This window comes from Vespa mandarinia, chromosome 17 (assembly GCF_050613455.1).
Source record: "Vespa mandarinia isolate Hongniang chromosome 17, ASM5061345v1, whole genome shotgun sequence".
NCBI classification, from domain to species: domain Eukaryota; kingdom Metazoa; phylum Arthropoda; class Insecta; order Hymenoptera; family Vespidae; genus Vespa; species Vespa mandarinia.
In genome coordinates, this window is record NC_140826.1 from 3,332,501 (window position 1) to 3,347,500 (window position 15,000).

Consider the following 15,000-nt stretch of genomic DNA (forward strand, 5'->3'; position numbering starts at 1 on the left):
TTTCTCTGTCTCTTTCTCTCTCTCTCTCTTTTTTTTTCTCTCTATTTTTCGAGATTTAACATAAAATTAGATTTAAAAACAAAAAAAAACTCCCTCTCTCCCTCCTTCTCTCTCTCTCTCTCTCTCTCTCTCTCTCTCTCGCGTTATTTTTTTCACGAGCATTCAAATATTCATTTGTTCAAATCAAAAATTTGTCCTCCTTTCTTTTTCACTTTCTATCTTCAATTTTGTTTTTTTTTCTTTTTTTTTTTTTTTTTTTCTTTTTTCCTTTCCCATAAACACCGAATTTATCATAATCATAGTGATTCCAAGGCATATCTCACAATCTCCTTTCCCCTCAATCTCTTTCTGCTCTCACGTGCACCATTTTTTTGTTTTGTTTTGTTTTCTATTTTTCTTTTTTGTTACATCAACGTAGGATTTCGTTTAAAATGAATGTGTATGTATGTGTGTGTGAGAAAAAGAGAGAGAGAGAGAGAGAGAGAAAAATGGGAAAGGGGGAATGAGAGAGAAAGATGAAGCAGTGGAATTCAATTAATTTTAATATGAAAACAAGACTGTTTACGCTTCCATAAATTCGTACGGAACTTTCAAAGCCCATTTGATTTTGCTCGCTCGCTCGCTCGTTCGCTTATTTGTTACTGACTGCTCACATTTTTCTCCTTTATCTTCCATTTTTTTTTTGTTTCCTTTTTTTTTTCCTTTCCCTTTTTCTATCCTACCCCCTATTTACGATCGATATATTACGATATTACATTTTTAGTTAAGAATGAATTTTGAATTCTTCGAAATACTTCAATGAGATTAATGACTCAGGGAATGCTTTTTCATAAACGTTTGTTTTTATAAACATAAACGTTTTTTTATAAAACATTCTCTCTCTCTTTCTCTCTCTCTCTCTCTCTCTTTCTCTTTAATTCTTTTTCTTTTTCTTTCTCTCGTTCCGTTTGGCAGAGAAGAAAATTTATTGTCTTGTAAATATATATATATATATATATATATTTTTTTTTTTTCTTTAATAATATCAAAAATGATAATATCGATTATATATAAACTCGTCGATATTTCTTTTGTTATAATATTGATCATATATATATATATATATATATTATAATTCAAATAAAAAGTAATATAAATGTTAGAAAATAATTATTAATATTAAAAAAAAAAAAAAGAAAAGAAATTAATTCGAATACGTAAAATATTCTTTTATCAAACTCGCATCGTATATGCATCTATCAAAAGATAAATTTAATCTATAAATAATTTTAATATTTGTAAACAAAACGCGTTATCGCAAATGATCTTGAAATAGTAATTAATGTTTCATATTATCTAGACTCGCACTGTACGTATACATGTACCAAAAGATACGACTTATAAATAATATGTATGTATATATATATATATATATATATATATATATATATATATATAACCAAAGTATATATACACAAACACACGCTCGCATAATTGGGCCAAAAAGAAAATAAATAATTCTGCGTATAGAGATGTTCCGACATTAGAAAAAGATGTTTCTAGGGTAGACCATTTTATTTCTTACGAGAGAAAAAGAAAAATGCGAGATCTACGAAGACGTAAGAGATTTATTACGGAAAAAAAAAAAAAAAAAAGAAAAACAGAAAAAAAAAATAAAAATAAAATAAAGCAAAATAAAAAAAGAAAAAAATAAAAAGAAAAAAAAAACAAAAAATAGAAAAACAGTAAAGAAAGAAAAAAGAATGCCGACTGCTTTTCATCCCCTCACTCTCTCTCTCTCTCTCTCTCTCTCTCTCACTCTCTCTGGCGAGAATGACGAAAATGTTTTCAACGACGCGAAATTAACGAGATACGAACACAAGAACTGTTCGTATCGTAAACACATACAAAGAGAGCGAGAGAGACACACACACAGAGAGAGAGAGAGAGAGAGAGAGAGAGAGAGAGAGAGAGAGAGAGATTTCTATGGAATAAAAAAAAAAAAGAAATAAAAAAAAGACTTACAAGAGAAATAGTCTCTCTCTCTTTCTCTCTCTCCCTCTCTCTCTCTCTCTCTCTCTCTCTCTCTCTCTCTCTCTCTCTCTCTACGACAGAACATGGTTAAGAGAAGGGAGTGAGGGAGGGAGAGAAAGGCCAGCGAAAAAAAAAAAGAAAAAGGGAAATAAAAAAACTTTTACGCCGTCTTCCTACCTACGAAGCTTTCTTCGTCTTTTCTCTTTCCTGTCTTTCGCGATATCGAGCTCGAAAAAGGGCTTGGAGAGGTCAAAGGGTACACGATCATTGGAAGAAGAACCTTTTCTCCCCCCTTTTTTTTTTTTTTTTTCACTAACACACTATATAAGAAATACGAAGAAATCCGTACTCGTTAAGGATTTTCCCTTTTTTTTCGTTTCTTCTTCAAACTCCTGCTTTTCTTCCTTTTTTCTCTCCCTTTTTCTTTTTTTTTTTTTTCTTTTTTTCCTTTTCCTTTCCATTCACTCTTTCTTCTTCTTCTTCTTCTTCTTCTTCCTTATCCTTCACGGTCAATACGATTCCTTAATACATAATGTTTTTCCTCTTTTTCCTCCTGCTTCTCTCCTTCTCTCTTCTTTCCGTTTCTCTTTTTTTTTTTCCTCTTCTTTCTTTTTTATCCTCTATTTTTTTTTTTTTTTTTTTTTTTTTTTCTTTCTTTTACATATTCTTTTATAAGAGAGACATTGAAGAAGAAAAGTTCTTCTCCCAAGTGGGAAACATCAAAATCCTCTTCGAGGATTCGCAAAGAATTCGTTAAAAAAAGAGAAAGAGAGAGAGAGAGAGAGAGAGAGAGAGAGAGAGAGAGAGAGAGAGAGAGAGAGAGAGAGAGAAAGGTCTTTAAATGAGAAGAGAGATGAAAGAAAAAAGGATTTTATGGTTTGAAAGAGGGAGATTTTTATAGAGGGTGAAGAACGTCAAAGAGGTTCTTTTCGTGACTTACAAAGAAAAAAGAAAAAGAAAAGAAAGAAAGAAAGAAAGAAAACAATTACATTTTTTCGAAACTTTTAAGACTCGTATTTATGATCGTAATTATTACAAACTAAATCTTTAGTTTTAACGATAAAGAAAATAGGATAGACTAAAACATACCCCCCCCCTCCTTTCACCAAAATGACCAATTTATTTTTATGATCATTTAAAAACTTTTGATCTCTTAATATCCATTAACTGATTAAATTAAAAATAAAGATAACATTCGTATTTCACTTATACTTAGTTTCTATCCTTTAATATCATCCTTTTCACCCTTATAATCATACATATATATATATATATATATATATATATATATATATATGTATATATGTTTATATTGGATTGGCCAATAAATAATGTCAATAATTTCAATTGAAAAAAATATTAGTATTGTTTATTACAAATACGAAGTATTAAGGATGTTCAAGAAAAGAAAAGAAAAAAAAAGAAAAAAAAAAAAAGAACTATCATATAGCGTTTATATTTATTTAAATATTAAATAAATATAAAGGTTATATGAAGTATTAAATATTTTCAATTAAAAAAAATGTATTATTTATTTAAATATATATATATATATATATATATAAATAACGAAAAGAAATATATAAAAAATTTGAACATTATACTTATCAACCAAATCGATATATACATACATAAACATATTTATATATACATATACATGTACACATGTTTTTTTTTTCCTTCTTTTTTTTTTTTTTTATTAAACAATTTCTCTCGACCTTCTTCAACTCCTTCTTCAATTTTTCATAATCCACTTTCATTTTCTTCCTCCATACTTTTCCCTTTCTTTATAAAGTTTTTCATATTTCTTCTCCTTGGTCGACTTTATGTTATTTTCTTTTTCTTTTTTTTTTTTCTTTTCTCCAACGTTCTTCGTCGTAAAGACTCCGAACTTTAATTCAAACGGTCAAGGTTGACTACTATTTTATACTTAACAGTTAAACTCTACGCGTTCTCTCTCTCTCTCACTCTCTCACTCTCTCTCTCTCTCTCTCTCTCTCTCTCTTTCTCTCTCTCTTTCTCTCTCCATTCCATTATTCATGTCCTTTTGTGTCGTCTTTTACGGTTCTCATAGGTTACGCGGCAAACCTCGTGACTCCTCTACGCGCAATCATCCCTCTTATATAACTATATAGTCCGTGGGAATAATCGATTATGTCGAAATAGGACATACATAGATCGATTCTTATTCTCAAGTGTAGCGAAGGGTCTACTCGACACCGTTAAAAAAATGAAGGACTTTTCTCTTCGATCTGCTTCGACGAAGACAAAAAAAAAAGAAGAAGAAAAAAAGAAAAAAAGAAAAAAAGAAAAGGAGATAGATAATACATATATATATATATATATATATATATATGTATACATACGTTACATATGCATTTTTATGCATTTTTATGCATGCACACACATTTTCACGCATATATATATATATATATATATATATATATACATTTTAACATTCATAGTTTATCCATATTTATATCCTTTTTCTTTCCTCTTCTTTTTCCTTCTTCCTTTTTTTATTTCTTTCTTTCTTCCTTTTTCTTTTTCTTTTTTCTCTTTTTCTCCCTGCCTTGCATGAAAGAGAACCATTTTCGACCGATCAACATGAGATTATAAATAAAAAAAAGTAAAGGTGTTGACCATTAAATCGAATTATATAACAATGATCAAATACAAAACGATTTAACATGTGTACGTACATGTGATCATACAAATGATCATACAAATGATCGTACAATGATCATGTGTACGTACAAAATACGTGCAAATACGTTTTATCGAATTATTATAGTCGATCGTTTAACGATAAAATTTTTTCATTGTTTCCAACAAATGAATATTTACATGATCATTGACGCGTTTAAATAATATATACATCCACGTATTTATATGTATATTCAGAAAATTACATACACATACAAACAGATACATTTATTGGTCCAAGTTGAAATTTTCTCAGTTTTCTCGCGTTTATGCGAACGTTCAGAGTGCTTGCCGTATGCGTTTAAACGAGTTACCAACAGAGTCGAACCAACAACGTTGAAAGTTACGAACCGTGAAGTTAACTCCCTGCAAACTCAAATTTTCTTCCGTTTGCCCAAACGACCCCGACGACCCTTCCTTCCTCCCACCCTCTCTCTTTCTAACTCTCTCTCTCTCTCTCTCTCTCTCTCTCTCTTTCTTTATCAGTCTCGTTCTCTGTTTCCAGATTATATAATATCGTAAATGTTCTTTCACGAGATACATACTGCAATGGAACACAGATGTCTATGATTGTATGTATTCTATGTACAACTTGGATATTTAAATACTCGAGTACAACTCGTCTATATCTTTATAACTACAGAATCGGGTGGGGGTGGTGGGGGTGGTGGGGGTGGTTGTGAAAGAATAAATCAAAAAAGTTCATAAATAGAATCAGATATTTTTAGATCATCACGAATATCGATCTTATTATTTTTCAAGATCATTTGGATTAAATGTTGTTGTTTTTATTGTTGTTGTTGCTTTTTTTTCCCCCTCTCATATTTATCAGAAAACTATATTCCCTTCGATTGAAATATTAGAAATATTTCTATGAAACATAGAAATGTACGAAGTAGAGTATCTCGAAATCGAAGCAATTGATTATCGAAATAATTGTTAAAACTTTTTTTTGACTAATTCTGTATATTAAATCAACGTAATATTATAATATTGATAATGAAAACTTTTTAAATTATTATACTATTTTTAATTCGAGAGATATTTAATGTTTTTCAAATTGAAATTCAGATCCAAATACAGTCACGGAACGGTGAATTATGGATGGGTTACTTTGAAATCAAGTCAGTACATTGCTATACTCGACAGATAGAAATGAAAATAACTTTTCAACAGCCGTCGTGTCTTAATGTTTAAAATTGAACGAGAAGAAGGAAAAAAGAAGAAGAAGAAGAAGAAAAAAAAAAGAAGAAAGAAAAAAATAAGTGGCAAGTTGTAGTAGGTTATGCTTCAACGAGTTTTAACACGACCGAAATTCAACCGAGCAGTAAAATATTAATTTGTAACTTTGTTCGAAGTTATATTACAAATAACGTAGATGAATATTTGAGTAAATTTATCGTTAAATATATATATATATATATCTTTATTTAAGCCGTCATTCAAAATATTTCTCTCTCTTTCTCTCCTATATAATACAAAATTCGACAAAGAAAAATGACAAGTAAATATATGAGTTTGTCGATACTGAAAATTAACGTTTAACTTATCCCGAGTTATTTGAGATACGTAGAAACAAATTTTAGAAGCAAATTTACCATACGTGATGTATATATATATATATATACATATATATATATATATATATCTTCGTGCATAACCATGATCATATAATTACGATATTTACGAATGTTCATATTTAAAACTTATATTTAATGATTGTTTATTCAAACAAATAATATTACCGTTAGAACGAACTTGTTAATTTCTAATGTAAACAAAACTATCAGAGTAATATTTACGTACGTATTGAAGAAAAAAAAAAAATAATAAAAAAAAGAAAAATTGATATTACGTGAAAAATAATTTATTTAAAAGAATTTCAATTGTCATTGAAAGAAATTTCTAATAGACAGAGATTAGAATATTTATCGACTACTGAAATAAATTACGTATTTTATCTCTAATGTCAATCTTAAATTTTAAAAATAGGCCACGATACATGAACTCTCCTGGTCTTACTTTGTCACGCGAAAAATCATAAATTTTACTTACACTAAATCGCGAAAACGTATAATTATATACGTAGAGAAAAGAAAATTAAAAGTAGTCGTAGAGTAGTAGTAATCTAGATAGTTTCGAGCTTTTTTCTTTTTTTCTTCTTCTAATGCCCCTTTAGACTATGCAACCCTTGAACGTAATACACATTAGCGTATAAAGGATAGAAGTCGTCATGGCCGGTTGTTAATCTCGAAAAAAACGTATAAATAAAAGCGATCTTTGCATATTATTTGCATAACTCCGCATTGGCTCGCGTGTTTAGTTTTACAGTTAAATAAAAGCTCACATTAAACAATAATAATATCGATTGCCGTTATATTGTTTTTCCTATTGGAAAAATTATAAATTATTACGCACTTTTTATTAGAATATCCATAAAAATTAATATTATAAAATTCTAAATTTGATCCATCCTTTCGATGCAAAAATATTTTCACATAAATTTCAGACATAGAATATTCTAAATTACTATTTATTGAATATTATCGGTAATAATAATAATAATAATAAATAATACTAATAATGTAAATGAATAATACTAGTAATTAATTAATAATAATATTAATAATAAGTAATAATATAAATAATACCAATCTATGATAAATTATACCCACATAAATCAATAATACTGTAATATATATATTATATATATTTATATATATATATATATATTTTTATATTAACTATTCATCAATATTACTAATAATTGTAGAATCGAATATACACACAATGTTCAAGTAAAAATATAATAACTAACTTGAGATATAAAAAGTGAAGGAAATATTGTTCGGTTGGTGAAAGAAAATTCAATTATATGAAACATGAAGTGAAAATGATCGAAGATCGATCAGCCATGTCGGACAGTTTCGTCCATGGACGAACTACTGAAATTGACGTGAGCTATGGGACTATACACACGTCTATATATACACACATACATATGCATATATACAAAGCGTACGCACGTATACCAATAAGCTATATTCATGAATAAATTCTACGGCAAATCGCTTGTAATCGAGGACATTCGATTGAACGTTCAAATCTCCAGCCGGTGCGAAACAATTTTTGGTCCTTTCGAGAAATGTGTATTTTTCTCCTTCTCCCGTTCATCCTTCGGGATTTCCTATGTGAATATATTTCCCGTTCTATAGAAAAATAAGATCTTCTATTTTGAAATATATATATATATATACATATATATGTATATGTGTGTATATGTATCTTCGGTTAGTCGAAATCTACATTGAAAATGAGAAAAAAAAAGAGTTCCTACATAAAGCTGATTTATATATATATATATATATATATCAATTTGTCGAAAAAACAACACTTGTACGATTTCTTTTTTTTTTTATATCTATGAAAAACTATCTGTCATATTTTTCAATATAAATTATTTTCTAATCGCAATGTTATGTTTTAATAATACAACGACAATTATAATACCTAACGTTGTCAATCGATTTATGAAAAAAAAGAAGAAAAAAGGAAAAAGAAAAAGAAAAAGAAAAAGAAAAAGAAGTTTTTCAAAGTTTCTTACAATAGGCAACAACGCTATACACGCAGGTAATACGCGGTAGCCTACTTTCAGGGATCTTAAAAATGAATATATATATATCTTTGTTACCGATAGGGATGCACGCAACCGTAATTATCGACGAAGTATAAAGTGATGTCTATCTCCAGGCGTAGGTAATATATATATATATATATATATATACAATATGAAATATAAATTATTATTGTAAGTTTTATAAAAATTATTGTTTTCATAATTCGCAAAACCTTATCTAATCGATTTTGCGATACTTAACGATAGGAATGAAGAATTTTTATCAACATAATATTATAACATTTGTCACGTTAAAATATTACATTGTAATTATTATTAATGATGAATTTAATTAACGAATAAAAGAAATAAAAATAAAAATGATTGTCGACGGAACGTAACGTAAAATTTGTTACGCAATAATCTGATATTGTTCATAACTTAATTAAAGATCTATTTTAGACAATCTCTTCTTTCACAATTATAGAATGCGTCGCGTTACATAACGCGATATAATTTGTTACTATCTATGAAATGTTATTTACACACTATAACACGATCGTCATCTCTGCATACAAATGGTTACGACTGTTATTGCATATGACAGTTGACGCCACTGCGAATGACATATTTCCAGATGTACTACTGGACCCGACTGGAATTCGTACTATAAATCTTCAATTATTTACAGCTTTCAAGGTGATACAAGGTTTTTTTTTCCCCTCCTTTTTCTTTTTTTTTTCTTTCCTTTTTTCTCTTTCACGATTGATCGTAAATTTGTACCTTCTTCAAAATTTCAAATAAGGACAGACGAGTTAGGGAGAATTTATTTTTATATCAAATTTTTCTTAAACAACGACAATTATTATCGTTGTTGTTATCATTATTATTGCATATTGAAATATCTATCGATAAACATATATTTTTATATATATTATATGAATAATATTTTATATATATAAAAAAAAATACATATATATATATATATATATATATATATATTATATTTTTACATATATCTTTTATTTTACGATGAAAATTTTTAGCTCCTGCAAAAAAAAAAAAAAATAAACAAAGACTATGATTGATATTGTTTTTCGACACATACATATATGTATATATATATACACATATGTGTATCTCTGTGTACGTATTTTATAGACTAATAAATTGAAAACGTTTGAAACAAATAGAATCGATTGAAAGCAACGAAATATCAATAATGGGAAAAGGGGGAATCAAAATAAAAATATATTTCAAACAATATCTATGAATTAAAACGAATAGACATATAACAATATATCCTCGTATATTATCAATAGTACGAATATAATACTTTTTACAAGGCCGTACACATTTCCTCCATTTATTTCCTTTATTTTCTTTTTTATCTCTTGATCAGGCGGTCAGTTGAAAAACATTTTCATCGTGGTTAATTAAAAACGAAAAAAAGCATTCTGTCTCTTAGTATACTATATCTATATAATATTATTTAATATATATATATATATATATATATATATTTGAAAACTTCAGGCGATCATTAGTTTTTCGTTTTGTTAGAAAGTGGAACGAAGTTTGTCCATTTTATTTTTCTCCTTTGTGTCTCTCTCTCTCTCTCTCTCCCTCTTTCTCTCTCTTTTTCTATCTTATCATTTTTATTATTGTCTTACTCGTTGTCGTAACACTTTTTGTTGTTTTCGTAGTTAAGAGGAAAAACAAATCGAGTAACATAGTAATCGTATTTGTGATGGACGTAGAACACAAAGAGAATCCGCAAAGTCTACGACTATCCAATTAGACTAACTCAACGTGTAATACATCATAGCCATTGTTACCTCAGGCGCGATGCCCCGATTATTCGATTGAATATACTCGTATTCTCATCAACTATACAACGTCTATATATATATATATATATATATTTATATATAATATAGAGAAAAGGAACTATATTATATATATATATATAATAGAGAGAAAAGGAACTATATTATATATATATATATATATGGGATGTCTCAAAAGTCACTACCCACATATTACATTTTACTGACATTGATTGTTGCTTAATTGTATTTTTCTTTTTTTTCTGTCTCTCTTTTTTCTTTTTCATTAACACGTACGTCTGTTACAAATTTTGGTATTTGCAAAAAAAAAAAAAAAAAGAAAAAAAGAGAGAAAGAGAAAGAGAGAGAGAGAGAGAGAGAGAGAGAGAGAGAGAAAGAAAAAAAGAACACGTCACATTTCGAATTTCACGTAATTTATAATAAATTTCTTATTTCAATGTTATATCTAACAAGATTGATAATAATCTACATTTTCTAATTTTATCTATTATCATATAATTATATCGAATTTATTACTATATCATTACTATATTTATTACTATACTATTATCGAATTTATTTGATCTAGAAAAAGAAATGGGTGAGGGAAGGAGATGGGTGGGAGGGAGGGAGGGAGGGAGGTAAGAAAGAAATAAGAAAAAAGGTAGAGTTAATATAAAATACAAATTAACATATCTCATTGTCTGGAAAAGAGAAAAAGAAAACAGAGCATAAATGCGCCCTTTTGTTATATCTTAAAGAAAAAGAAAAAGAAGAAAAAGAGGATAAAGAAGATGGAGTACTGACAATGAGATAGAAAGAAAAGAAGAAGAATAAGAAGGAGAAGAAGAAGAAGAAAAAGAAAAAATAAGGGTCTGAGAGAAAGGAGGCCATGAAAAATTAAGATTTTCATTAGGTCGTGCAAACCTCCGGAAGAAAATTTTTCAAAGGGCGACACGACGAACGAAGGAACATTGACAGTAATGGCAAAAGGTTCACGTATTTTTAAAGATACTTTTATCTTTTATCTTTTATCTTTATATCATGGACTCCCTTATTGTCTAGATCCTGTATCTCATTAAAATCGATTTATGCAGGTGACATTAAAAACACTCGTTTCTTTCATTAAATTATTTAAATGAATCCTACCGCACGGCTCTGGATTTAAGTATGTAAATGTTGTAAAACTGTAGAAGGTACTTAGGTTTTTTTCTTTTTTTTTTTTTTTTTTTTTTTTAAATTCGTTTGCTTTTTTCTTTCTTTCTTTCTTTTCTCTCTCTCTCTCTCTCTCTCTCTCTCTCTCTTTTTTGTTTTTCTTTCCCTCTTTTTTTTTTGGATATTCTATCGTAATTAGTAACGACCAAAATTATACCGGTGATATAAGTGCAAAATTGAAAAAACTTATCATCCGTTATATTTATAATATTATAATAATTTATAACGAATTATTTATTGCAAATTAAAAAATTTATCTTATTTTTTAATTAACACTAACGTGTAATAAATTTAATTCAATTTTATTATCTTTGTTTATAAACAAAATTGTTTATAACAAATTGTTAATTAATTATTAACAATGTGTTAATAAACAAATAGAGAAAATTTTGCCCTTAAAAATGACCCTTTATTCGTATTTCTACGACTTTTAGTCCCGTAGATATGCTCATGTAAATGCAGAACGTGATTGTTAAATAATAAACAAAAAAATAATTGTTCGTTAACAAAAAATAATCAATTCGTTTATTAATTATTTATTAGTTCATATTATTCTTAAACTGAATACTTTTATTGGCACAAAATAAGATGACATTAGTTCGTAAGAATTTGTTTATAATAAATTGTTTATAAACAAATAGATTAATTAATAATTATTTCAAGAATAAAAAATAGAGAAAATTTTGCCCTTTAAAATGATATTTGATTCAAGTCTCTACGACTTTTAGTTTCGAAGATATTCCCATGCAAATATAAAAGATTTTACGCTGACCCACTGACCTATATAATTTCATTCAAAATTGGCACAGTGACACACTGACCTATATAAATTCCAAGAATTTACGATGGCCTACTACTACTACTATTATTACTACGTACAGCTGTAGAACACAAATTATGAATGAAAAACTTTCACAAACGATATCTTCGGAACGGAAAGTCGTACAGACTTGATACAAATACCGTTTTCAAGCATTTTTTATCCTTTATTCGTATAAACATTGCAATAATATTGTTATAATAAAATCAATTTTTTTTTTACTTATTTATTGCAAATTATTTTTTCTTCCTTTTCTTCACGTAATAATAGCGTCGTAAATAGAACGAATGTCATTCAAATTTTTATTATTATTATGTCAATTTTATTTTTATTTGTTTATTTAAAAAAAAAAAAAAAAAAAAAAAAAAAAAAAAAAAAAAAAAAAAAAAAGATTTCATATACAAAATTAAGATCGTAAACACGAAGAATTATTCTTTATGTACTTTGAGCTTACATTATTATAAATTGTAAATCATCAATATCTTGTTAATATTATTTACTTATGTACTATTACTATGTATTTACTTATTTTAATCGCATCTCCGTAATATCGTTACTTAGAAATAAATTAAACCTGAAATATCTCCCAAACTAAATAAACTTTCGACACAAACGATTTAATACTTTCTCATAGAGAAGGTTAAGCTGGTTATCGAGCGAATGTAATGAAAAGCGCATGATCTCGTTAACAAAAAAAAAAAAAAAGAAAAAAAAAATAAAATAAAATAAAATAAAACAAGAAAAAGAAAGAATAATAAGTTAATAAAAAAAGATTACTGCCAAATTATGAACCTAATCGTACCGTACGACGAATTTCGTAAATAAAATTTCTCTGGTGGTGGAAAAAAAAAAGAAGAAATATAGAACATTCAAAACTATTGTTCCAACCTTTTATATACCTATGTATTGTAGGAACATACATATGTAGAATAAATAAAATTGTAAAAGTGAAAGTAATGATGAAAAAAAAAAAAAGAAAAAAAAAAGAAAAAAGACGAAAAGAAAAGAAAAACAAAAGAGGAACGATTTTCGAACGAACGTATGGTTGGAAGAAGAAGAAAAAAGAAAACGAGAGAAATAAATCTTTCACGCGAATACCGAAACCAATTAAATAAAATACTTTATTTATTCATTGAAACGTTTATCACGAATTATTATTAATTAAATGAACAATCAAGTAGATATATATATATATATATATATATATATATATATTTCTCGTGTTAGTAGTATGTCGAAACTATCGAATCGCGTGTTGCGTTTCACTGCTTGAAAATTACTATAGCAATAATTTATCCGAGAAACTTATCGATGTGCGTACGTTCTCTTTCTCTCTGTCTTTCTCTCTCTCTCTCTCTCTCTCTCTCTTTCTTTCTCTCTCTCTCTTTCTCTCTCTCTCTTTCTCTCTCTTTCTTTCTTTTTAGAATACAATAGTTCGCAACAGAAAGAGATAGAGATAAAGATAGATGAAAAGGTATAAAAAGAGAAGAAAAAGAAAAGGAAAGAAAAGAAAAGGAAAGTAGAATAAGAAGAGAGTAGAGTAATCGATTCCGAATTGTTTCGCATCTTTATCGAAAAAAAATCTTTCATTTAAATCGTCGAATTATATTATCGGGATATAATATAAAGAGGAGAAATTAAAGAATAAGCTAATAAAAAAAAAAAAAAAAAAAGAAATAAATAAATAAAATAAAAAGAGAAAGAAAAAGAAAAAGCGATAGAGAGCTTTACATTTTCCAATCTATTTACCAAGTTAATTGAAATCTCATTAATCTAAAAGCAAACTCCAATTCCACGAGAAATAGTTTTCTTTTAATCTTACCAGATATGAAATATCATCATGATAATTCGTAATTAATTCAGCCAAAAAGAATCACTATATATATATATATATATATATATATATATATATATATATATATATATATAAAATATCGGTAAAAAAATTATGATCGAATGTAATCATAAGAAATGATTACATTATTATATATGATAATGAAAATATTATTAAAATTATTAAATATGAAAATTTATTATTAAAAATAATAATAAAAATAATAATAATAAAAATAATAATAATAATAATAATAATAATAATAATAATAATAATACAATCTAATGGAAAAAATTAAAAAAGTATGATTTAAAAAAAAAAGAAAAGGAAGGTTCAATTTCTTGTCACATATTGGGTGAATTAAAAAAAAAAAAAAAAAAAAAAAAAAAAATGAATAAAACCTAATTAATCTTACGAAACTTTTGATTTACTCCTTATAGAAACTTTTCAGTTCTCAATCTGTATGCATGCATACACTCCACAAACTATGTATACGTTCTCGCATAACAATACGATTCGACAAGCACAAAAAGAGAGAAAAAAAAAGAATAAACAAAGAAAAAAAAAAAGAAAAGAAAACGAAGAATATTAAAATCGAAATACCTTCGTACTTGAGGCAGGACAAGTTGAGATGTTCCCTTGCAAGCTTCAACGCAGCTTCTTCGCAATTTTCGAATTTTCTCGCGTAATTCTGGACAGTCACGTGGTTGGCCGACGTTTATAAGGAGATCGCGAAATTGTGCTACCTGACAGTTTATATCCTGAATTTGCTGCAATAGAAGAAATAAAATTACACGAGTTATATATCACCTATATATTATATACACATATAATATACTTTACTTCATTGATTTTAATTTGAATTTTTTTATATCTACAATCCGTTTGAAAATCTTTTAATATTTTCTTCTTCGATCGAATTAATTCTCATAAATAATTTAAAAAATTCAAATCGTAATATGTGTCA

The 15,000-nt window shown here is 27.2% G+C and overlaps 1 protein-coding gene across 3 annotated transcripts in view; it reads right to left on the reverse strand.

Moving 5' to 3' along the window:
• The window catches only part of dcma (syntaxin-like domain-containing protein decima), a 32,343-nt gene that overhangs the window by 7,920 nt on the left and 9,423 nt on the right, over positions 1–15,000 (reverse strand). For all 3 annotated transcript variants that reach the window (XM_035870346.2, XM_035870344.2, XM_035870342.2), the window contains one exon: positions 14,637–14,803. In XM_035870346.2, coding sequence (XP_035726239.1) covers positions 14,637–14,803 — 167 coding nt within the window. The remainder of the gene's footprint in view (positions 1–14,636; positions 14,804–15,000) is intronic.